Here is a 23,339-nt window from a genome sequence, read left to right on the forward strand (position 1 = left end):
TGAGATCAGCAGCTGTGATGCTTGCGGGGTTTCATGATACTTAGTCAGACTCGACCCTGGAGGCGTCTTCCAGTGCTGGAGCCTCAAGCCAAGAAACATCCAGAAATCTGCCTTCCTTCTGTCCTTCCAAGGTTAGCTCTAGTTCCAGCAATTTAAGGAAACAAGATCTCAGACAGCAGGCTTTTCTCCACCACTCCTCAGTGAGAGTAAGTCTGCCAGGCCAGAGGGTTTAGAAGGTGCTGAAATGATCTCATGCCTTTTATTCTCTCTTGGCCTGAGACATTCTCGTTTTTTTTTTCTTTTTTGGAGTGGGGAAAGCAGGGCAGTTGGGGTTAAGTGCCTTGCCCAAGGTCACACAACTAGTTTTTGTGTTGAGTGCCTGAGGCCGGATTTGACCAGGGTGCTATTCACTGCACCACCTTGGGCCCCCTCTCTGACAAGGCTGTGTCTTGTCAGAGCCTGTGTTGTTCGTTCCTAGGACTCCCTGGTGGGATTTTAGAGAAGAAGCCTTGAAGGGAATAGAGTTTGACCCTCTCTGTTTACAGTGAATGGCGAAAAAATACAAAGAAGAGTCACTGACAATTGCACACAGCCAGGATTCCCACTCAGACCTTGGGCCTAAAAACCCAGGGCTCTCTCCGTTAAACCGCACCACACCTCTCCCCTTGTTAAACACATTTATTAAGTGCCTACTGTAACCAAGCCACTGTGCTGGGAAGAGAAAGATGAAAAATGACAGCCCCTCCCTCTAGGACATTACATCTAACAAGATGAATATAAGATACACAGAGAAGCTGGATTCAGCCCAGACCCTGGAGCAGATGAGTAGGTGACACAGAAAGTTCCCTAGAAACATTTGAAGGAGAAAAAACCACTCTGAAGTGGGGCGATCAGGAAGGGCTTCATGGAAGTGGTGGCTTGTTAGCTGGTCCTCGAAAGGCAGAAGATTTCAGCAAGCAGATGAGGAGGGAGTACACTTCAGGGTGGGGGATTGTGGGAAAAGGCAGGATAAGGCTGAGGTTCCAGATTGTCTAGAACTTAAGGTGGGTCTGGGAGAGTAGCAGGAAGTGAGGCTGGAAGGGCCTGTTTCCTAACCCCAGCTCAGCCCTCACTGCTGCCAGTCATTTCTGTTCTTCCTTTACAGTTACTGGCGTGTTATGTGTACTCACTGTTGTGGCCCTAACGTCTTCCTTGGCCTCCAGCCTCACACAGCTGCCTGATAGACAGCTCACACTCAGCATGTCCCAGACTGACCTCCTTACCCTCCCCTTTCCTGAGTTCTCTGTCACTGTCAGGTCACACATCATCCTCCCCAGTGCCCTGGGCCTGGAGTCTGGACTTAGCCCTTGATTGCTCTCTCTCAGCCCTCCTAGCTAGTCTTGCTTTTATTTTCAGGGATACTCTTTCTCTCACCTGGCCACCACCCTTGGGCAGACCCTTGTCACCTCATCCCTGCACAGTCGCAGAGCCAAGGGTGCTGCTCACAAGTGTCCTCACTTGAGTTACTGCAAAGCATGAAAGACCAGTGTATATGTGCTGCTTCCACGGCCTCCCTGCTGCCTCATTCCTCGTGGCCTTTCAGTGGGACTGAAGGCCACTGCTCGACAAAGACTGCTTTCCCAGAGGTTACTGCTGCACTTTCCCCAGTTTCCTCCTCCTCTGCCTTCATCAGCAGTGGATGCTGTTAGCTGTGCCTCCTTCCTGGACACTGCTCCTTGTAGCTTCTGTGGCTGAGCTGCGGTGTGCCCTTCTCCCCTTCTCTGTGCCCGAGCTCTGCTTCTTTACCTGCTGCACATCTCCAGAGGTATCTAACCCAATCACAGCATCCTCATCGTACAGAAGATAGAACTCATTTCCATGGAGGCTCCCACCGTCTTCCCCTGTCCAGTTAGTTGTCAAGCCTTGCGGATTCTGCCCCTGAACTGCTCCTACATCTGTTGTCTTCTCATCACTTATGGGGCCCGCCAGCCTAGTTCAGGCCCTGAGTGAACTTGTACGAGCCTTTTTTTTGGCACCTAATCTGTATTGAAACAGCAGTAGCAGCTAGGTGTCATGGTGGCCAGAGTATCAGGCCTGGAGTTAAGACCTGAGTTCAGATCTAACTTTAGACATTTACTGATTGTGGGACCCAGGCCAAGGCACTTAACATCTGTTTGCCTCAATTTTCTCAACTATAAAATAAGGATGATCACAGCACCAACCTTGCAGGGCTGTTGTGAAAATCAAATGCGATGATAATTGTAAGTCGGCTTAGCCCAGTGCCTGGCACTGGTTGGTGCTTCTCCCCTTTACCTTAAGGGGTCTCCTTGTTTCTGATCCATCTTGTACACTGCTACCAAAGTCATCTTCCTAAAGTACAGCTCTCTACTCGTCCCCCTTCACTTCCAGAATATTCACTGGTTCTTCATTTCCCCAGGACGAAAGACAGATTCCTGGTCTTTAAGGTCCTCAGTCATCTAGTTTACACCCCATTCCCATTGCCTCTTTCATGGAGTCTCTTCCTGGCTGAACTTTTCCTCAAAATTGACAAGTTGTCACCATCTTTCTCCTTGTCTTCATGCAGCCCAATTGCCATGTCTGGAATAGGAATCCCCTCTGTATTTTTCACATTCCTTCTCTTTCAAGTCTTCACCTAGCTACTGTCTCCATGTGACCTTCTGAGCTCTTCCTCCAGGATTCTTGGAGCCCCGACTATGGTTTCTTCTTGTTCCTCTCACTGCATCATGTTTATCTGAAGCAGGTCAGCTTCTGGAGAGCAGGGTCTCTCTGTAGCTTGCACGTCCTTGGTAATAACTGGCGATTGAGGTGAAGCTCATAGGAGCCAAAGGCATTGCTGGAACAGAATCCAGTGAAATGAGGCCGTTACCAATCTATCGGGGACCGATTGTCTTTGACAAATACAGTATTGTCCTGTTTTCTGTTTCAGTGATCAGTGTTTCTAATCTGGCAGGATAATGGAAAGAATATCGGTGTGTCTTTGACAACACGTATGTGAGAATTTTTGTGAAGTACATTATTTTTAGCCAGTTTCAGGATTCTATCTAGAACTGAGTTGTAGAAATTTAAATGTTAAGGTTTCATTTTAGTAATAAGTAATCTTTCTCCCTCACTAAGAGAATTACTCCTTATGAAAGCTTTTTTGTTTTTTCCCACCAGGTTTCAGCAAAGACAAGCTTGTGTCAATGGAAATGTACCTTAAAGCTGTGAAGTTGTTTAGAAGTGACCAGGGTTCTCTGGCAGAGCCTGAGTATTCCCAGGTACTCCCAGGCAGAGTTTGTGGCTTACATTTGGGGTTCCCAGCGCCAAACACAGGTCCTGGCACTGAGAGAACACTTGGGGAATGTGGCCTTCTACTTCACATTTCCCTGGTGGCATTTGTAGCATAGTAGCTTGGAATATAGTCATTTTTTTTTGTATTAGAAATAAAGACTTGTGATTTCTTTTAGTGTTTAAACCAATTTCATAATCTCTTAGCAGTTAGTATCAATAAATGACTCTGTTTTACTCTCAGAAGGTAGATTTTCCTCTCCAATATGTATGTTAAATTGTAGGAAGAAATGTATATCAGTTTTTGTGTCTTAAAATCAGGATTAGGAGAAGTTATTTCTTTTTTGAGATATGAAAGGTTCTTGACAGCGTCCAACTTTGTTGAATTTTCCTTTAAGATAAAACAAAAACTAACGCAGAGGTAGATTTAAGATTTAAGACAAAGTCCAATGTCATGAATTAGACAAAGACAAAGTCATGAATTAGTAATGATTCTCCTTATGTTGGTATGTGGAGAGCAGTCCAGGGGCCTCTGGCCGCCAAGTGTTCCTTGGGTCTATCTAGGGCCTTCTCCCCTAGTGAAGGGCTTCACTTCCTTTCCTTCCCACCTCAGGGTCATAGGCATCTGAAGAGCTATGAGGGATCTGAAAGGGCAGACGGTCAGTCAGGTCAGGTGTCTTCTGTCTTAAAACTTCCATGGCTCTCACTTTTTCTCCCCTGCTAAGTAATTAAGTGATCCAAATTAGGAAGTAAATAAACATATCCTAGACTGCCTGTAGAACTTCCAGGACTCATATACTTCTGTTGTCTTTCATGTGGGAAAAGAGTAAAATATCTTTGTGGTCAAGATAAAAAAACGTGAAGGGAATGATAGCCTACTTAGCTGCACCCATACCAACAGAATGTTGACTGGTGGATCTAAATTAATTGGGAGCATATTCCCTAATGGAATTCCACAGTCCACTATTCAGTCTTGTCAACTTTTCCCAACAACTGATAAAAAAAAAAACCTAGAAGGATATATTTACCATATTTATAGTTAACACAAAGCTGAATTCATTGTATATTAGAGTCAAGATTCAAAAATGTCTTGACAGGCCAAAACTAACATGATGGAAATTTAACATGAATACATGTTACTCATTTGTTGTTACAAAATCAACTCTATGAATACAAGATGGGGGAGACCTGGCTTGATGGCAATTGGTGTAGGAAAAGGTCCCAAGTTTTCTTGACTACAAGCTATGTTTGCATCTATTGTGACAGCTGAAAAAGCTCCATTTGGAAAATATTGAATTGCCTTTGTTCACTATGTTGGTCAGACATCTGGTGTATTGAGTTTAGTTCTGGGTGCCATGTTTTATGAAGGATGTTGACTATGCACTGAGTCATAACCAGGCTGTTAGAGGGTGGAGAACTTAGGTGTCTGGAGAAACCATAGAAAGAACTAGGGACATTTTAGCTTCAAAAAGAGAAGACTTGGATTGGACATGACACTTGGTCTCTGAAAAGTATCTGAAAGTATCTTCCTCAGTATCTGAAAGGCTGTTGTGTCAATGAGGTGTTTAGAGTCTCTGTAGCTCCGGAGGGCAGAACCGCCATTAATCATTCCAGCCCCAGCTCCATGATTTCTATGACTAATCCTGTTACAGCGAAACAGATTTTGACCCATTGTGTAAGGAAGAGCTTTTTAAAACTTGCAGTGATGACCCTGAGCTGTTCTATGAAGTAGTAGGAGCTTCGTCTCTGGATGTATTCATATAGCAGGGATATTATGAAGAGGTTTTCTGTGTGGGGTAGAAGATGGCACTAGACAACCTGATTGATCGTCTGAGCTCTCAGATCCCTTGTGGCTCTGCAGATACCTATGACCCTGTGGTGGGAAGGAAGGGAAGCGAAGGGGAGAAGGCCCCCAGATAGCTCCGAGGAACGGGAGGCCCATGGGCTGCTGTCAGTATACCAACATAAGGATAACCATTGCTAGTTTATGACACGTTTGACTTTATTAAATTAAATCCATCCCTGCGTTAGTTTTTATTTTATCCCAGAGTAAAATTCATCCAAGTCAGATATTCACAGGAACCTTTCCTGTTGAACCCAAGAATACATTTACACAAAAATGAACAGCTACTATTGTGAAGTGTTAGCAGAAGGACATCTGGACTTTGGGGTCTTTGCAGACAACCCCTCCTGGGGGTGGCACAGGACTCTGTTGGCTGCATAAGATTTTGCCCTGCTTTTAGCAGTGTTCAAACCCAGAATGTAAGTTAGTTAAAATTGAACTCTTGTGTTTTAAAAAAATGGTCATATGGATGGACTCAGACTGTTAAGATAAATGGTACTCTTCATACTGGAGACTGCTACTATGAATACTAATTCTTTTTCCTCTCCTAGATAATCCAGATTAATCTGAACTCTATAATTCCATCTGTCAGTGGTCCAAAGAGGCCCCAGGATCGAGTGGCTGTGAATGATATGAAAAGTGATTTCCAAGCTTGCCTAAATGAAAAGGTAAATCATTTCAGGTTGTACCTTCAGTGCTTGTTAAATAGTGCTAAACATTGCAAAAGGAGAATATACTCTGGACACCAGTGTCTTGTGTGACAGGAATAGGAGCATCCAAATACTGCTTGCCTATTTCTCTAGTAATCCAGCCAGGCCATTTCTTTTGATCAGCTGTCCCCAGACTTACTGGGGGAGTGAAAGCACTGTCCCTGGTGGTTTTTCTAGCCCTATTCCACAGCCTCCTTTTGTAGGCCTTGATGAAAGCTCTGAGATTCGCATGGTGGAAGGTGTGAGTGTCTCCTATGCCCTTGGTCTGATAACATGGGAGGCAGCTGATTGCTGGGTAACCAAGGATAATTTGAAAATTGACTCAGTTGTAGAAAGATGTCTCCTTCCAATCTTGTATGCTCGGTGTTGGTTAAATGGTGGGGAGGCAGTGGGGGAGAAAACTACTGGGTTGTAGACAAGAGTAAATGAAACTAATGGATGTGTACAATTTTGTGCAGGTTGGATTTAAAGGCTTTCAAATTGCCGCTGAAAAACAAAATGATGTTGTGCCTATTCAATATGAAGGAATTGAGTATAAATTGTCTCATGGGTCTGTTGTCATTGCCGCAGTAATCAGTTGTACCAATAACTGCAATCCATCCGTCATGCTTGCTGCAGGTATGCCTTGGCTTACAACCAGACACCGTCTCTTTCCTTGTCACTTCTTGGGATGCAGAAGCATTACCACATGGGGCGGCTAGGTGGTGCAGTGAGTAGGGGGCCAACCCTGGAGTCAGGAGGACCTGAGTTCAAATCCGGCCTCAGACACTTAACACAAAAACTAGCCATGTGACCTTGGGCAAGACATTTAACCCCAATTGCCCTCAAAAAAAAAATAAACAAAAAGCATCACCACTCAGCCCTTTCGTGGTCCTTCACCCCCAAGAGGTTCCCTTAGAGGTTTTGATTGGCTCCAAGATGTTTTGGGCAGTTTTTGTTATAGATTTTGCCCTAATTATTCAGAAACAAAGTTCTGATGATTCTCCACCTATTTGTTAAGAAATAGAGTGACTGTGTAAGTCTGAGCCTTTTCTTACTATTTCGTTCAAGTCTAGAATCATGGTAATTAGTCAGTGAGTCTTAACTTTGTTTACTCTGTCCCTGGTACTGCAGAGCTATTCACAAGGAACATCAGAAATAGTGCCTGTGTCCTAAAGGTTGAAAAGACCAAACATATGTGAAGCTTTTAGTGAACATGTTTGTTTTTAATTGAGTATAAAACTTGAGTTATTGTTATTTTTTTTCATGTCTTTGTATATACATTTAAGTAGTAAGCAGCGCAGAAGGCAGGGGCCTAGCACATTGTGGGTTACTTTTAGTGGAGAAGGTTAACCAATGAGAGCTGTCAGTCTGGCACATTTCAGGGCTTCATGGTGTCTCCATGTGGATACTCCCTCCAGCTATCTCTCAGTCCCCCTGTGACTTGGTGAGGGACAGTCTTCCACAAGGCACTGTCATTTTAAGATAAATGACTTAAAGCCAACCTGCTGATGAGCCTTTCTGAGCTCAGTCAGGCTGGTTCTGTGGTAGGGAGACAGTCTGTCCAAGGCCTTTCTCGCATGGGAAAGGCCCTTTTGGAACTTGTGCTACTTTAGTCATTTCCATATCATGATGAGGCATAAGAGTGGGATTTTAATGGAAGAGGAACGTGATGTCTTCAGTAAATGGAGGAAGGCTTGGGTCTACTTTATACTTAATAAAAGATACTGTCAGGTACTCCCCTTCTGTCCTCCCTTCTCAGTGCCAGAGATCACTTTATTACATGTGGTAATGCTTGGGGCAGAGAACAAGGCTTAAATGTATTTTCAACATATCATTTTTTTGGTTCTGCAACTTATTATTATTTGAAAACTGTTATTCATGTAACACATTGACTTTGTGTAGGTCTTTTGGCAAAAAAAGCTGTTGAAGCTGGTCTCCGGGTTAAGCCTTATATCAGAACAAGCTTATCTCCTGGCAGTGGGATGGTCACACATTACCTCAGTTCAAGTGGAGTGTTACCGTACCTTAGTAAACTTGGGTAAGTCACAATTACTGGAGTGTAGAGTAAGTTGCCTTTACCCAAAAGTAAGAAATCGAGAGGTGGAGGGCGTGGTTCCCTCCCCAGCCTTACCACTCATTGGTGAGGAAAGCACTCTGCAGACTCTCCGATAGGCTGTTCTGTTTTCTTGTTCTCTGATTTGATCCCATACTAGAAACTAAGTAATGGCGAGTCTCAGTCTCTAACAGGAAGGATGGATGACCTGTTGGATGCTGGGCTGGGCAGAGAGGTACAGAGACAAGCATGAAACAGCCCCTGCCCTTAAGGAGCTTATGCTTTATTGGAGGAGGCAACATATACACATTTAAGTACAGACAAAAAAACCCCAGGATTTCAGGGAAGCAGGGGCAGCTGGAGGACAAGGAAGGGGCTCTTGGAGGCTGGCATTGGATCTGAGTAGGTAGAGGTAAGAAGTCCATTCTAGACATTGAGACGGTATGTTCTGAGGCATGTACAAGGGATGGGGAATGGCAAGAAGGCCCGTGTGGCTCAGCCAGAGAATTCTTAAGCTGGAAAGGAAAAGTGTGTTAGAGCCAGGCTTCGGTACCTCACAGAGGAATTTGTATTTGATGCTAGGCATGATAGGGAAAAACTTGAGTAGATTGAGAAGTAGGAATATTGCTTTATCAGTTTTATGGAGGATGGATTGGAGAGGCATAAGCCTTGAGACACAGACCAATTAGTATATCATTTTCCTGGAGTGGTGAGGCATGACTAGGGCCTGAACTAGGGTCATGGGCCTCTGAGTGGAGAAAAGACAGGGGAGGTGTATTGTGCTAGTTGGCTCAGCAAATGGTGGGATGTGGGGGAGGTGAGAAGGAGGAAGAGGAGCAACGAAGGATGAATCCAAGGTGGTAAATCTGGGTGACTGGGAAGATGACAGTGCCCCGCATAGAAATAGTGACATTTTAAAAAGTAATGTGTTTGGGAAAAAAGGGAATGAGTTCTGTATTAGACATGACGAGTTTGAGGTGCCTATGAGGCGTTTGCAGACAGACAGAGAGGTAGATAGCCCTGAAATGTTCGCTTTCATAAAGATGATCATTAAACCCTTGGGAGATAATGAGAGCACCTAAAGGAAAGAAGAGGAGGGCCTGGGGCAGAGCTTCAGGGTGTACCCACACGGGTGTGGGATGTGATGTGTGTAATGGAGCAGACTGGAAGACTGAGGAGTGGTCAGGTAGAGAGGAGAAGAAGCAACCCAACGAAGAGACAGATCGCACAGGGGTCCAGAAAGAGGAGGCCTGAGGAAAAGGCCCTGAGATCTGCCACTTTGGGAGATAATTGGTGACTTTGTCCAGACCAGTTCTAGTTGAGCCATGAGATTGGAAGCCAGATCTCCAAGGCCAGAAAAGGAGTGAGAGGAGAAACAGAAGCAGTGAGAGTCGAGAGCTTTATCTGGGAGTGAGTGGATGATAGCTGAGGGCACAGTGGCAGCAGGGGAAGACTTTCTAGAACTGGGAGACCTGGGTGTGTTCATCAGCAACTGGCAGTGAGCCAGTCATTAAAGAGGAAATGGAAATGGGGGCAGGGTGGTGGGATGGGATGGTTCGGAGGATAATGTGCCTGAAGAGCCAGAGGTGAATGGGAATAAGGGTCCAAGCAGAGTAGTTGCCCTTGGCAAGGAAAGGAGTCTCCCCTTCTTTGGCAGCTGCAGTAAATGCTGTGGGCTTCTGTGGCCCTTTCTGAGTCCTGGCGCTGATTGAAGGTTAGGTGGTGCTTGATGAAAGTATGCAGATTTCATTCAGTGAAAATACTAATTGAAACCTGTGTCTAATGTGTGGCAGGTTAAGTGACTTCACTTAACTTGTTTAACAAGTGTTTAGAATGAAATAAAGAGTGCATCTGCTTTTTCCCAGTGAAATATGTTCTACAGTTTTTTCCTTTCTGTTTTTTAAATGTAGATTTGAAGTAGTTGGTTATGGATGTTCAACCTGTGTTGGAAATACAGCTCCCCTGCCAGAAGCTGTTCTGAATGCAGTAAAAGAGGTAACATTTCTAGATTAGCAGAGACAGATTGGAGAGATGCTCCCAGAATTTTCTTAACCACTTTCTAGTTATTAAACCATTAATTAGCTTCATAATCTTGAAAGAATTTTGCAGTGTACTTTTAGAGTCTCTGTACTACTCTCCTAGAAACAAGAGATGAAGCAGAGGCAGTAAGAATGGACAGCTTTTGCCAGGAGGGAAGGGTGGTAGCTGGAGGGGAAGTCAGACTGCCTAGTTAGGCCCTAGAAAGTGCTTTGGTCCAGTCTGTGGCTGAACAGAAATGCCTGCGGTAGTGCTTAGAGATCACTCTCCAGGATGGGGCCTCCCTTCTGAGTTAGCCCGTTGGAATCACGATTGCAGAACCAAGCATAAAGTTTGTCTGGCTCAGACTGTACCTCAGAGGAATTCCCACTATACCCTCCTCCCTGAGTGGTTAGCCAGCTTTGGCTGGAAGGTCTCTCACAGAGCTAAGGCCCACTTTTGAGTAGCCATCATTCTTAGAAATGTTTTGTTTATCAAGCCTCAACCACTCTGTAATTCTACTTCCTGTTCCTATTCCTGCCCTCGGGGCAAGCACAATTATTTTAATTCTTTTTGCATAATACCCCTAAAGATTATTTGAAAACAATGATGAGATCATGTCATCTGTGCTCCCAGGTCCTCTTTTCTTCCAGTTCAATATTCCCAGACCCTTTAACTGGCTTGCATCTGTCCTGGCCTTCATCCCTCCCAACATCCCTGTAACTGCTCCTTGTTCCATAGGAGAAGCATTGGACCCATGAAATGAGTGTTCACTTTCAAGCCTATGATTCTCTTCTCCTGCTTTGTTGGGGTTTGGGAGTTGAGGCCTAGGTCTCCTTCAAGCCCGGCCACTCTTACTGGGTGATCTACACTTCAAGTCCCTGCTCTTCCAGACTCCTTCAGCTATCAAATGAAGGGATGGATTAAGTGATTGCTTAGGTTCTGAACTTCTTCCAGTTCTAAGATGCTGGGATTTCTGTCGTCATTCTGAGGTTTCTTTTTGAGCAGTAGTTCTTTGGAAATCAATGATGGAACCTGTTTGGGTTATTTGGTTACTCCTTGCTTTTGCTTATATCCAACTTGTTTTTTCTCTTGACCTGAAGTGTTTTGCCTTTTTTTTAGGGTGACTTAGTTGCCTGTGGGGTGTTATCTGGCAACAAGAATTTTGAAGGTCGTCTTTGTGACTGTGTCCGTGCCAACTACCTTGCCTCACCACCTCTAGTAGTAGCTTATGCCATTGCGGGAACAGTGAATATAGATTTCCAGACAGAACCTTTAGGTAACTTGATTTCTTAAGTAGTGGGTTTTTTTTTTTTCTGAAATGGAATCATTTTTATTAGAATAAAAGCTGGCTAGTTTACTTTCTTTCTATTCTTACATGTCAACTAACATGGATACTCTAGGACACATTCTGTTGCTTAACCCGAAGCAATCTGTACGTCAATCATTTGCTGGGGTAATGATTAATATCTTTGAAAAACAATAAGCATTTTGTTATTCTTTGCTTACATTGAACACTTTTAAAACAGGCACTGATCCTCAAGGCAGAAACATCTACCTACATGACATTTGGCCTAATCGAGAGGAGCTTCATAAAGTAGAGGAAGAGCATGTGATATTCTCTATGTTTAAAGAATTAAAAGAAAAAATGGAGGTAAGGATGCTTTCTTAAAGAGTGGCACATAAGTGCACAGTTCTTCTGTCATGGACCTGGATTTCTGCATTGTGTCACAAGACATTTTATTTAGAAAATGACAGTCTGGAATGGAATGTTTTTTGTGTCAATTCTGACATGACTCCTTTGAGAGTCTTGAATTAAATTCAAGACTCTAAAGAAGGAATCTGATCAGTTAATGAAAAGAATCACTGTTATCTCAATTTACTGCTTTGAAGAAAGTGACACAGCCTTCATGGGGACAGGGACTTGAGAGAGCCATGAAGCTGGGCTCATAGGGCAGAAAGAATCCCAGTGTTCGGCCTTTTACTAATATTTTTAATTTCAAAGAAAGAGGATAGTGCTCAGGGGCCATGTAGAATGACATGGAGCAAGCAGGTGGTTTTTGTTAAAGTAACTGCTGGACTGTGCTGTGAAGCAAGGTAATAGTGACCCGCATTAGGAGGAGTTTGCAGATTTAGATTTATTTCCAAATAAAAAATAGAGAACTAAACATTTTAAAATAGTGCAAACATCAGTGAGTTAAAATTGAATTATGTGTTAATATGGAAAGGTTTTAATATAAAGTAGGTCAGAGGACATTTTCAGTTCACCTTGGAGTTATTTAATGAAGATTTTGGTGATATCTTTCAGTACCAACATCCTTTGTAATGTAACTACAGCCATGGCTAATTCTCTTTTAATTTTATTTGTTGTAAATCTGTCATGATTTTTTTTTTAAACTTGCTTGTTTTATATTTTTGTCCTTTTCAGCTTTTTGAATAAGGAGGTTTGGGTTTATTTTGTTTTGGGGTTTGTTTGTTTTTTTTAATGTTGACTCCACACAGTTTATACAAGTTGTTTGTTTGTTTGGTCATGAAACTCACCTTCAACCTTTGGAAATGGCCCTTTGTTCTTATATACTGGAATCTGGTAAGGATATAATTATTTAACCTGTCCCTCCCCTTGAAGGTTTGCAGATGTCATGTATGTCTTCATTCAGCCTCCATAGGAGGTAGAGATCTGCCTCATCTTTTGTCTAACCTTGTGGATGAATATTCCGGAAAATAGAAGCCTTTCTTGGTACCCTTTCCCAGCTCCATGCCATCTGGCTAGTGCCATAACAGTCTGATCTCCTCAGGGTCTTCCAGGTTCCTTTTGGAGTGTTTTGTTTTTTAGGAAGACTCATCATTTATTAAGCACCTTTAGTGTGATACAAGAAACAGAGATTGACACAGACAAACATTTTGACCTCGAGAGGGGTTAAAGCCTAATATGGATTTATGTAATACAAAAAATGATGTAAAATCAAGGAACAATGACCTCCATTCTTTACTGTTCCAAGTCTTGACCTGCTGTTATTCCCACCCACCCCTAAACATAATTAATATCAGTTTCCAATTAATAGGTCATCCCTTTAGATATGGGAAATCACTTGATTAATACTCTCAAAGCAAGATACACGTGAGTTTTCAATTAATAGGCCATCCCTTAATGACCAGGCAATTCAATCATTATTAATTAGTTCTCCACAAAAAGTAGATCTGGGAAGCCACTTACTTCATTAATATTTTGAAAACAGGTCAATCATTGAGGGTGATGAAATAATTTTTTGATGCTGGAGGCCTACAAAATAGGGGCTAGCTATCCTTGTCTTTATTACTTTGTATCCCTAATTTCCCCACTTCCAATTTGCTTGGGAATCTAGGTTATCAGTAACTATTATAGCCACAGTACTAATAACCCAGGCCCCCCAGAAATGTCCATCTGGGCTTTCTTTCCATGACACATAAATCTCATTAAGTAAATGATTAACTCAGTCACATCCTTAAGAACTTTTCCTACATGGAAAAAGCTTCACATACTATGAGACTTGGTTTTACTCAAGCCTCTCCTTTCCAAGACAGAAAACACAAAACCAAGAAAAGGAATGGAATTTTTTTTTCCTATTAAGATGAAACCAGTGAACCTCTGAACTGAATCACTTGGCCCTTTCTCTTCTTTTTTCCTCCCAGTTCAAAATGCTTAATCTTAATGGCAGGTGTCTTCTTAGATCTGCAGTTGGGTTCTGCACATTCATATCTCAGTACAATCTTTTTTGTGGTCTTTTCCTTTTTCTGGAAAATTGTTTTTGTTTGGCCACCATAGCCATCCTGCTTCTGCTTCTGTCACATTTTCCCCTGAACATGCAGGGAATCCTTGCCTCTCTTGTACTAAGTCACTTGTACTGGTACTTGCTGCACTTTTTTGCAGACAGTTCTTGGGTTTTAGGGATGTTCACTGAAAGGCAGTGCTACACTTCCACCTGGGCTTCTCTGATGTACAGGCCGCTGGGATCTCTTGGCCAAGCGCCCATGGGTGAAGCGCTCGGCCAAGGAGGATGACGGCAAGCTGAAAGAGACAACCAGCTTCGAAAGATGACAGCAGAAGACTACCTTATTCCTGTTTTTTGTGCACCATCCTTGGGGCTGCACATGAAAAGACTTTCACAAACTTGCCTATTTATTGATATGTTTTTTCTTCACAGAAAGGAAATAAGCGGTGGAATTCCTTAGATGCACCAGATTCTGTTTTGTTCCCATGGGATTCGAAATCTACTTATATCAGATGTCCATCCTTTTTTGATAAACTTGTAAGTGTCCTGTTTACAAACTTTAAAGCACAGTGCTCTTTCTGTAGAGGGAGTTAAGCTCTTTGTGATCCGGAAACATCTTCATTGCTTATCTTGTAGGCCAAAGAGCCAGTTTCATTGCAGCCCATTGAAAATGCCTATGTCTTGCTCTATTTGGGAGACTCTGTCACAACCGATCATATATCACCTGCTGGAAGCATCGCCAGAAGTAGCGCTGCTGCCAAGTATCTCACTAACAGAGGGTACGTATCTGCAAGGGCTCTTTTCCTGCTGGCGGCAAGGCTGCTTCCTACCAAGACCATACCCATTTGTGCTGGTTCCTATAGAAGCCGTACATGCCTGAGTATGGAGGTGCTTCATTCAAAGGGGAGCCAGACTGCTAGTCAGATTTTTGTTTTGTTTATTTCTTTGTCTGTGGAGCTCACTTAAATCGAGCCCTTGTCTAAACATAGCTGCATAGAAAACAAAATAGCAGTTTCCCCTTTTTTCTTTCTAAATCTTGCCCATTTAAGAGACTAATTTAATGTACCTTGTCAGAATAGAATAATCATTTGGATCCTATTCTATGCCCATTATGAGAAATGCATGGAATTGCATACTGTTTTTACTTGGATCATCCCGTACAAGCCTGGAATGAGTTGGTCACAGGCATGGTGGGGCAGATGGCATCAAAGGGTGATGGCCCTCTGCATCCTGATAAATGCTTGGGAGTTTACAATGAAAATAAACATTAATTCTTGAGATCGTAATCTGGGGGTAGGTAGATTTTATTTCACTTTTTAATGATTAATAAAATAGACATTGTCTGGTTACCCTAATAGGTGCCTTGGCACCAGGGTAAAAGTTATGCATAGAAATCTCTTTGCAGAGCTATCTTCTGGTTAGCTTAGGAAGGATTTACTAAACGTAAACTTGTATATTATATTAAACCATTCATTGAAAGAATTTATTGAAAATGCCTTGTGAAAAATAAATAGGTGTTCTGTAGAAGGACCAGTTTATTGTCATTTCTCACAGAAAAAGACTTGTACCTTTAAACTTCTGATTTTAGGTCTATAAAAACAATTTTTAAAGAAAGCTATAAATGATTATTTTTAGACTAGACACTGTTAGGTCTAGGATCCTTCCCATGAAGAGACATTAGGTTTTTGTGGAGATTTCTAATACTGAAACAATGAGAACTAGAAAAATGTCACTTTCCCCTCATTTTGTGTATGCTTAGGGTCTCTACTCGTCATAAGTTTGGAAGTATTTTGAGAAAAGGAAAGTCTTCATCCCAATTTATCCCAGCTCTAAACTGTCGGAATAAAATCAATAATTTTGTTAATTTTTTACTTGTTATGATTTTTTTGGGATCTAACCCTTTCTTTGTCTGATGGACAAATTTAACCGTTAATGGTTCACAGTATCTACTACAAGGAACCTTAGAATTCAACCTCATTTTATTAATGAGGAAACCAAGGCCCAAGGAGAATAAGTGATTTTCTTGCTGAGAAAACATAAAGCAAAATTAACTTAAGTGTTGACTACAAACATCCCAGCAATCAGTAGCTATTTCTATTTCTCCCTTGCTTCAACTGGAGGAGGTGGGGGTATTTTCCCCTTTCGTTTTGTAATCTCAGATTTGTATCTTGATTTATAGCCTTACACCTCGTGAATTCAATTCTTATGGAGCCCGGAGGGGTAATGATGCTGTGATGACGAGAGGCACCTTTGCAAATATCAAGCTCTTCAATAAGTTTATTGGAAAACCAGCTCCCAAAACAGTTCATTTTCCATCAGGACAAACGGTGAAGATAGATTTGGATTATGCCAATTATTATTTACTAGAATTCTGCCCGCTGACTTAATGGTGAATTTTTGTCTGTTTTTAATCTCTAGCTGGATGTATTTGAGGCTGCAGAATTATACCAGAGAGAAGGTATTCCATTGATTATTTTAGCAGGGAAGAAATATGGCTCTGGAAATTCAAGAGACTGGGCTGCCAAAGGACCCTATTTGATGGTATTTTATGCTTTTGTACAACTTTTCTTGAGGAATTGAGAGGTGGGAGTGTATACTCCCTTAAATCCATCTCCAAATTCTTAAATTTAGAATGCTATTGAAACATTTGTATGATGTTTGCCTATGGTTAATTGTTCATTATGACTTTTTTTTAGAAGATTGTGGTTACATTTTAACATTCTCTTAAAGATTTTGACTAGGACTAGACCAGCATTTTTTCTTTATGCATCTAAGAAAGTTGGGGTTGGGGATTTGGTTACTTATAGACAGGTTGATTGATATGCCAGTCATTGTGCCCGCCCCTCTAGCTTGCTCCTCTACAGTGTGGATCCTTCACACTCACAGATGGTATGAAATCTTTATTCACTTTGTGACTGGAGAAAGGTAGGCTTATGGTCACCCACAGATGGAACAGAAGTGTCCAGTAACTGAGGACATCTCGGGAGAACCTTCTCCAACAGGTTTTTGAAATTTTAGCCACCATCAGACAGGCTGGTCTTAGCACCTGCCATTTAGCCCTTGTTATTCTGTTCTTTGTCGTCCCTTTTGTCCTTGTTGGTTTTTCAGTCCTAGATCCACTTTTTTTTGGAGGGGGGAAGGCAGGGCAGTTGGGGTTAAGTGACTTGCCCAAGGTCACACAGCTACTAAGTGTTAAGTGTCTGAGGCCAGCTTTGAGCGCAGGTCCTCCTCACTCCACAGGCTGGTGCTCTATTCACTGCACTGCCTAACTGCCCCCGTTAGATTCACTTTTTAAATGCAAATTGTCCCAGTGAGTAATAAGAGGAAATCAATAGACTTTGTCACCATCACAATTTCATCTAGTGCCAGCCCTGGGGAAAATGCCATATTTTATTGCAAGGACCATAGCTTGCCAAGTTGTCTTCTACAATTAATCTCAGTAGTGCTGAGAAGAACATTTTTACATCTTGGGAGCCTGGTTTAGAGCCTCTAGACTACATTGGAAGCAAAATGCCTTTGCTGTGCCAGTCCCAAGAGGTGATAGGTTGTCCCACTCCGGGTCAGAAGGTAGAAACCTCTTCTGCAGAGCTTATAGAAGGGGCTGTATCCACTCTGCAGGCTGGAGAACCTTCTTAGAGGGCATGCCATATACCACTTCTCTTTCCTTAGAGTTTGAAAGAAATAAAAGTTGTTTATTTCAGGGTGTGAAAGCTGTGGTAGCAGAGAGCTATGAGAAGATTCACAAAGACCATTTGATCGGAATTGGCATCGCTCCCCTGCAGTTTCTTCCAGGAGAAAATGCCAATTCCTTGGGCCTCTCCGGCAGAGAGCAACTTTCATTTTCATTCCCTGAAGATCTGTCACCGGGAGTCACCTTAAACATAAAGGTATCTGCAAGGTTTTCAGGTCTGTCTGTGCCCAGGAAGCTGGGAGAGTGAGGTCCTGCTTACAGATAGTCACACTTAGCCCCAGTGGGTGTCAGTGGAATCTTGGGTTACTTTCTTAATTCATATAGCATCTCTGCATTCTGAAAGCCTCACCTACATGAAGTATGACCAAGGTGCCAGCAAGGGGGGGGAAAGCAAGCCAAAAACGATGTTGTAGAGCCTATAGGTTTTATTCTTACAAAAGCCAGCCTGACTGTCCCAGAACCCAGTATCATTTGTGCTCATTTCTGATGAGCTCAGATAGCATGCCTCCTTAAAAAGTTCACAGCTGATTAGCATGGACAGAAGGGTGAAAGCTTCACTGCATAGCAGGGCAGGGCTGTCCCCACCCACAGAAGGTCATCCCAGGGACCATGTCTGGCAGCTATCCAGAATCGCTAAATCAGAAGATACAGAAAGGTGGGATCCCTTCAAGGGAGATTCTGTCTAAAATGTCAAAAGCTTTGGAAAACAGTGATCTCAAAAAACAGATTTCCCAGTACCGTGTAGTCATCACTTTACTCTACTTGTGACCTGTGTTGACATTTTTTGAGGTGTATGTTCTAATGCCCCCAGGTGTATGGGTGTATGGATGGCTTCTTAGCCACTTGGTTCTGATCACCTTCTCTAGTATGTCACTGTGCTGAGAGACAGAATCGTGCTGAAAACCACACAGCTTGGGCCCTAATAATATACATACAGTATATGTTATATATAATACAATAAATAGCAAAGCTCTTTATATATCTCCATCCTGCTGTCATTAATTACCTTAGCCCCCTTAGGCATTGACTCACATTGGTTTTGTTCAGTAAAATTCACCAGGCTCCTTGTAGTATTTGTAAGTTGCAGAGAATTTCCCAAATCCCTCTTGAGGTGGAATCTCTAGTAGGAAGAGTGCCACAGACCTTTGGGGGATTCCAGCAGGTCCTTTAACTTGTATAGAAAAAAAAGTTACATCTTTATTTTCACTCTTCTCTGGCTGAATTTTAGCATTTTATTTTATTATAAGAGGAAAAAAAAGATCCTTGTGTCCCTAGATTACACCAGAATGCTAAAGGGGTTTGTTACATGAAAACCTCTCTAGTCCAATGCCTTCATTTTGCTGAGAAGGAAAGTCTGTCTACAGAACTTGACATGACCTGGAGACCCAGTCTGTGGACAAACACTGCAGAATCCTGGCTGTCATCCCCTTCCTCTGATCCATTTTCAAACTCTGCTTCTTTCCTGGTTTCCAGGCTCTCTTAGAGATCTTTATTTTCTGGTGTGGTTTTAAGGAATATGTATACCACCATTGCATGAGCATCTCGTTGCCGAGTGGAGGCATCCCTCAACTAGTCCTGAGGCAGAAGCAAGGAGAAAAAAGCCCAATTTCATCTCCTCCCTAAAAACAAAAGTTAACTGGCATATTTGCAGTAAATAATAAGTCCCAGGTGATTAAAACTATAACTGACATAGGAAGAGCCTTGGAAGTTTGCAAAAATCCTCATGTATTGTCTCATTTGTGTCTTGGAGCAACATGAGAAGCTCTCCTTAGGTTTTATCCCTGTTACACAAAGGAGGAAGCTTCCATAGTCCTATAGTCCCACGCTCAAATGGGGCATTTGGCAGGGAGCTGGGCAGGGCCCACCAGGCAGATCACAGACTTCATTCCATGCATAGGCTGCCACACGTGGGCAAAACAAGATTTCAGCTGGTGCCTGCCTCATGATGGGGCCTCCCCACTTTAGCTGGATTGGTTCTTAGACAGCAGACGCACAGTTTGTTTCCATGTCTCTATGCACAACGCTTTGTTAGCTTGGTAAGACCTGCCAGACGTGATGTCCTTTGGCACTGATATAGCCCCTCCAAAGCCCAGGATCACCTCCTTGATGCCTTCAGAGTTAGGGGGAGCAGGACTAAGCATCTCTGTTTGGGTTTACCATTTTTTCTTCTAGGATAGAAAAAGATCCTGATTTTCACTTGTTAAAAAAGGATTTGTGGGAGACATTTGGCATCAAGAAGAGTTTCATGGCAGGGAAAGGTTTAGGCAGCGAGAAACACTGTCCAGCATTATGAGAATTTTCTGACTCCTTCAGACCTTCACTAAAGCACCCACTGTTTACAGAGCACTATTTCAAGTCTTGAAGGAGATACCTCACAATAAGACCTGGCCCCTGCTGTTGTGGGGTTTATTCTGGCAGGGGAATGGGTGACTAGTAATACTTAAGGAGTAGCTGTGAAACCATAATCTCTTCTTGTAGGCTGGGGGCGGGTGGAGAAGGCTCAGAGAGGGCTTTGTTTAGAAGGAATGACAAGTTGATCTTAATAGGTTCTGTGTTTTTTTGTTTGTTTGCTTTTAAAGACAAGCACTGGAAAAGTATTCAGCGTGATTGCTTCATTTGAAAATGATGTGGAAATAACATTATACAAACATGGCGGATTATTAAACTATGTGGCTCGAAAATTCTCCTAGTATCTACTGAACATGGATCCCTTCCATAACTGGTAACTGCAAATGCCTTGTGTGATGGACCCAGGAATTCATACCATGGAGCTACAAACCTGGCTGTATGCCCAGTTATCTCATCCATGGGTGTAAATGAGTGTGAATCATCGTAGTGACCACAATGAGATCTTTCTTGATTTTAAATACTATACGAATGGTGCTATTAACATTGCTAAAATCAGCCTGAGTGTGTTGTGGGAGAGAGCTGTAAGTATGGGGTAGGGTGGGGTGGGGGGTTATTTTATCAAACCATCTTGTAAATAAACGAGGCAGAGTTTGAACTTGAATTGTGGTGAAGACTATTATGTAAGAGCAGCCTTCCTGCAGTTGTTTTCCTTTAGTTTTGCACCTTTAAACTGGGTACTACTGTTTGTTGGTCAAGAGTAACAAATTGACTTATGAGAAGCCAAATCCGATTATCAATTCTGTAAGCTGAGAAGCTGATGTCTAAATGGACTTTCAGCTTTGATTCTGTAGCCTTAGAATTGAGGTAAGCAAAGCTGGCATACTTAGGTAGGTGTCTGCTCTGCTTTGGAAATAGAAGCCAGAGCTAGCTTTAGCCTTCCTCTAAGGGCCAGGACCTCAAGAAACAAGGATTTTGTGTAGGGGAAGATGGGCCTGTTTTTCATGGGCCCAGATAAGGAAGCTGTTGGGATCTGGGAGGATCCGGGAGAAAGTTGAGACCAGCCTATTTCTTAGTAGTCCGACATGTTCCCTATAGATGTGTGATTTGTTGGTTAAACTGCAAGGCATGATCATAGAATTGCAGGTGAAACAGAAGTAACCCACATTCATGTGAGACTTTTACTTCTAAGTACGCATCATTTACCAGAAACTCACCTTTTTACTGTTCAGGATCTGAGAAAGGAACTGTATTTGACCAGACAACTATAAAAACTGTCAGCCTACATTATCACAGATGTTCAGTCAGAAGTACAGGGTGGTAGGTTGCTGAGCAGTCTACGCAGTTTTCATTTTAATATTTTGGTCATCTTTTGAATTATTTAAAAACATTTTCTGTTGCTTTGAGTCATCCTATTATTTCTTTGGGTCAGCTTTCATCCTAATTGTGTCATCACCCTCCTTGAGGGCAGCAATGTTTAACCTCTTCTGAATGCTTTTGTCTTTGTAAGCATATACTCTTGCTTACCAGAATGAATTCCTTGATATAACCCAAAGAAGCTGGACCACTTTTCTATTACCCAAGGTGTTACATGATTATTTCTGAAGCTTTTATAAGTTATTTTAAATTTAAGGAATTTCATTTTAAGAACTAAAACTGTGCAAAAGGAAAAGTAATGTAGTATTCATTTTGAAATGTTACTACAATTTTAAATCAATTAACATTGCATATAAAAGGAATGATAAAACCCTTCCTACTATTTAGACCAGTGGACAGGGACCACTGAGTAACTGTTGCACAGAATTACCAGTGTGAGAGTTTACAGAGAAGTCATAAATATATATTTGGGTGATAAAATGTTGAAGCTAAACGATTTTTCTTCTCCCATCCCTTCCCTTTTCCTATCCACCATCCATGTGCACTAAAAACAAATTCTTGTCTATTATTTGTTTCCTGTCACCTTTAAACCGTGTTGTTTTTCCTATACTTTATCATGCTCTTGTGTCTCCTTGTTGGTGAATTTTTTAATTTACAAGGAAATGTGTTATAGTTAGAATTGTTACACTCTAAATGTTAAAATAGCCATGGTAATTTTCAAAAGCAAGTGCTTGACTTGAGGAATTGCAAACCATTTGGAAAAGAGCCTCTATAAACTTGGGGCCATCCTGCAGCCTCTGAGCAGGGCTAGGAACATGAAACAGATTGACTGTCCGGCCCGGCTGAGGCCATTTTGAATTCTCCACTAGGAATAAAGCATTTACAGACATTCGATGTCTAGTCCAGTGGCCGTTGTCATGGTCAGCAAGCCTTAATTTGTTGTCTAATCCCAGTCATCTTGATCTCATATTTGTATATTGCAAGTAGAATTTTCTTTCCTGGGAGGTGACTAGATTGTCCTTTTCAGGAAGAACTGTTGTTGGCCAGCTGTTTGCTACATGAGGAAGTTCAGTGCTGAGTTTGTGTCTGTGTGTCCCTTTAGTTGTTGCTGTTTCTTGCATAGAAGCTGCCTCTTGCACACTGAAACTAGAAGAAATAAAGCAATGTTTAAGGAAAGGAAGTCCTGTGGACATGTCACAGAAGCACCTCAGGGTTTGTGAATTCAAGTAGGCTTGTAAAAGCCCATTGTCACCTGGAATGGTGGGGTTTTACGTTAACAGTAAATTATGCTGAGCGGAACGCCCAGTTTCATGACTTACAGGTCTGCTGCTCTTTTCGATGACATCAGTGAAAAGACTGTCTCGTTCTGCCGTGAGTAACTACCCCAGCCCCCTGACAGTTGTAGTTGTTTATTCTGTGACTGACTGACTTCTGAGGGGCAGGGGAGGAGCTGCAGGCCTGTGCTTTCCAGGGCAGGAGTGTGGTCCCCAAGGCCTCACTTGGTTGTGTACACGGGGGGGAAGGGGCATATTCCTATGGAAGTGAGGCCCAGATAGTCCAGCAGCTGCTTAAGCCACCTGGAGGATTTCCCGCCTTGTCAGGACCAGTGTTGCCAGCATCGTTTTGCACCTACCTGTAGTAGGGTGGAGAGAAGTCATTTGGCCACTGTGTGGGCGTGGTCCCAGTTAAAGACAACCTTTTTCTTTTGACCAAGGATTGCAGGGGGAACAAAATGGACACCCTGAGCCTTCCTTGGTTTGTTTGATTTGGGAGAACAAAACAAAAAAAATATTATTTGGGCTTTTGAAATGTTTATTCCCCAAATTGTGATAATGTTGCTGTTTCTATCCATTTGACATCTAGTATATATGGCTATAGAACCATATGTATAGTAATCACATTTGAATAATTGCAAATCAATGTCTACTGTTTAAAGCCAACAAAACAGTATAACAGTTTTAAGTTCAACAATGTTAAGTATTGTATAGAAATATATCTGGAGGCAAAGTTCAATTGATGACAATTGTGCATATAAATGTTACCGATGTTGTAAATTATTTTTAATAAAGAAAATTGTATTATCACTGATTTTGTTTTTTTTTCTCTATTTAAAAATGCTTACGGATAATAGAAATCCAACCTTGATCAAATCAGACTAAAACGAGCCTTAAGATTGAAGGTTTACTCTTTAGATTCTACAGCCTTCATAGTTTTACCATCCACTTGTTCATAAGGATCATCAGATTCTAAGGGCTTCCATATACCACTTTGTCTTAAACTACTTGTTTCTACATGAGGATGTTGA

The 23,339-nt window shown here is 42.2% G+C and overlaps 1 protein-coding gene and 1 pseudogene across 1 annotated transcript in view; one reads left to right on the top strand and one right to left on the bottom strand.

Annotated features, from left to right (window-relative positions):
• Positions 1–23,122, top strand: part of IREB2 (iron responsive element binding protein 2) — a 40,810-nt gene extending 17,688 nt beyond the window's left edge. Inside the window, exons 10-22 of the mRNA XM_069071403.1 lie at positions 3,157–3,257; positions 5,662–5,778; positions 6,279–6,438; positions 7,705–7,840; positions 9,766–9,850; positions 10,994–11,150; positions 11,401–11,525; positions 14,053–14,157; positions 14,257–14,399; positions 15,800–15,947; positions 16,039–16,161; positions 17,322–17,507; positions 19,891–23,122. Of these exons, the coding sequence (XP_068927504.1) occupies positions 3,157–3,257; positions 5,662–5,778; positions 6,279–6,438; positions 7,705–7,840; positions 9,766–9,850; positions 10,994–11,150; positions 11,401–11,525; positions 14,053–14,157; positions 14,257–14,399; positions 15,800–15,947; positions 16,039–16,161; positions 17,322–17,507; positions 19,891–20,001 (1,697 nt within the window). The 3' untranslated portion in view covers positions 20,002–23,122. The remainder of the gene's footprint in view (positions 1–3,156; positions 3,258–5,661; positions 5,779–6,278; positions 6,439–7,704; positions 7,841–9,765; positions 9,851–10,993; positions 11,151–11,400; positions 11,526–14,052; positions 14,158–14,256; positions 14,400–15,799; positions 15,948–16,038; positions 16,162–17,321; positions 17,508–19,890) is intronic.
• LOC138148473 (large ribosomal subunit protein eL42-like) lies at positions 13,475–14,001 on the bottom strand (annotated as a pseudogene).
• Positions 23,123–23,339: the final 217 nt, after the last annotated feature.

The sequence above is a fragment of the Petaurus breviceps genome, unplaced genomic scaffold (genome assembly GCF_028583685.1).
Source record: "Petaurus breviceps papuanus isolate PSGF00001 unplaced genomic scaffold, PetGlider_PUasm1.0 90825, whole genome shotgun sequence".
Classification (NCBI taxonomy): Eukaryota; Metazoa; Chordata; class Mammalia; order Diprotodontia; family Petauridae; genus Petaurus; species Petaurus breviceps.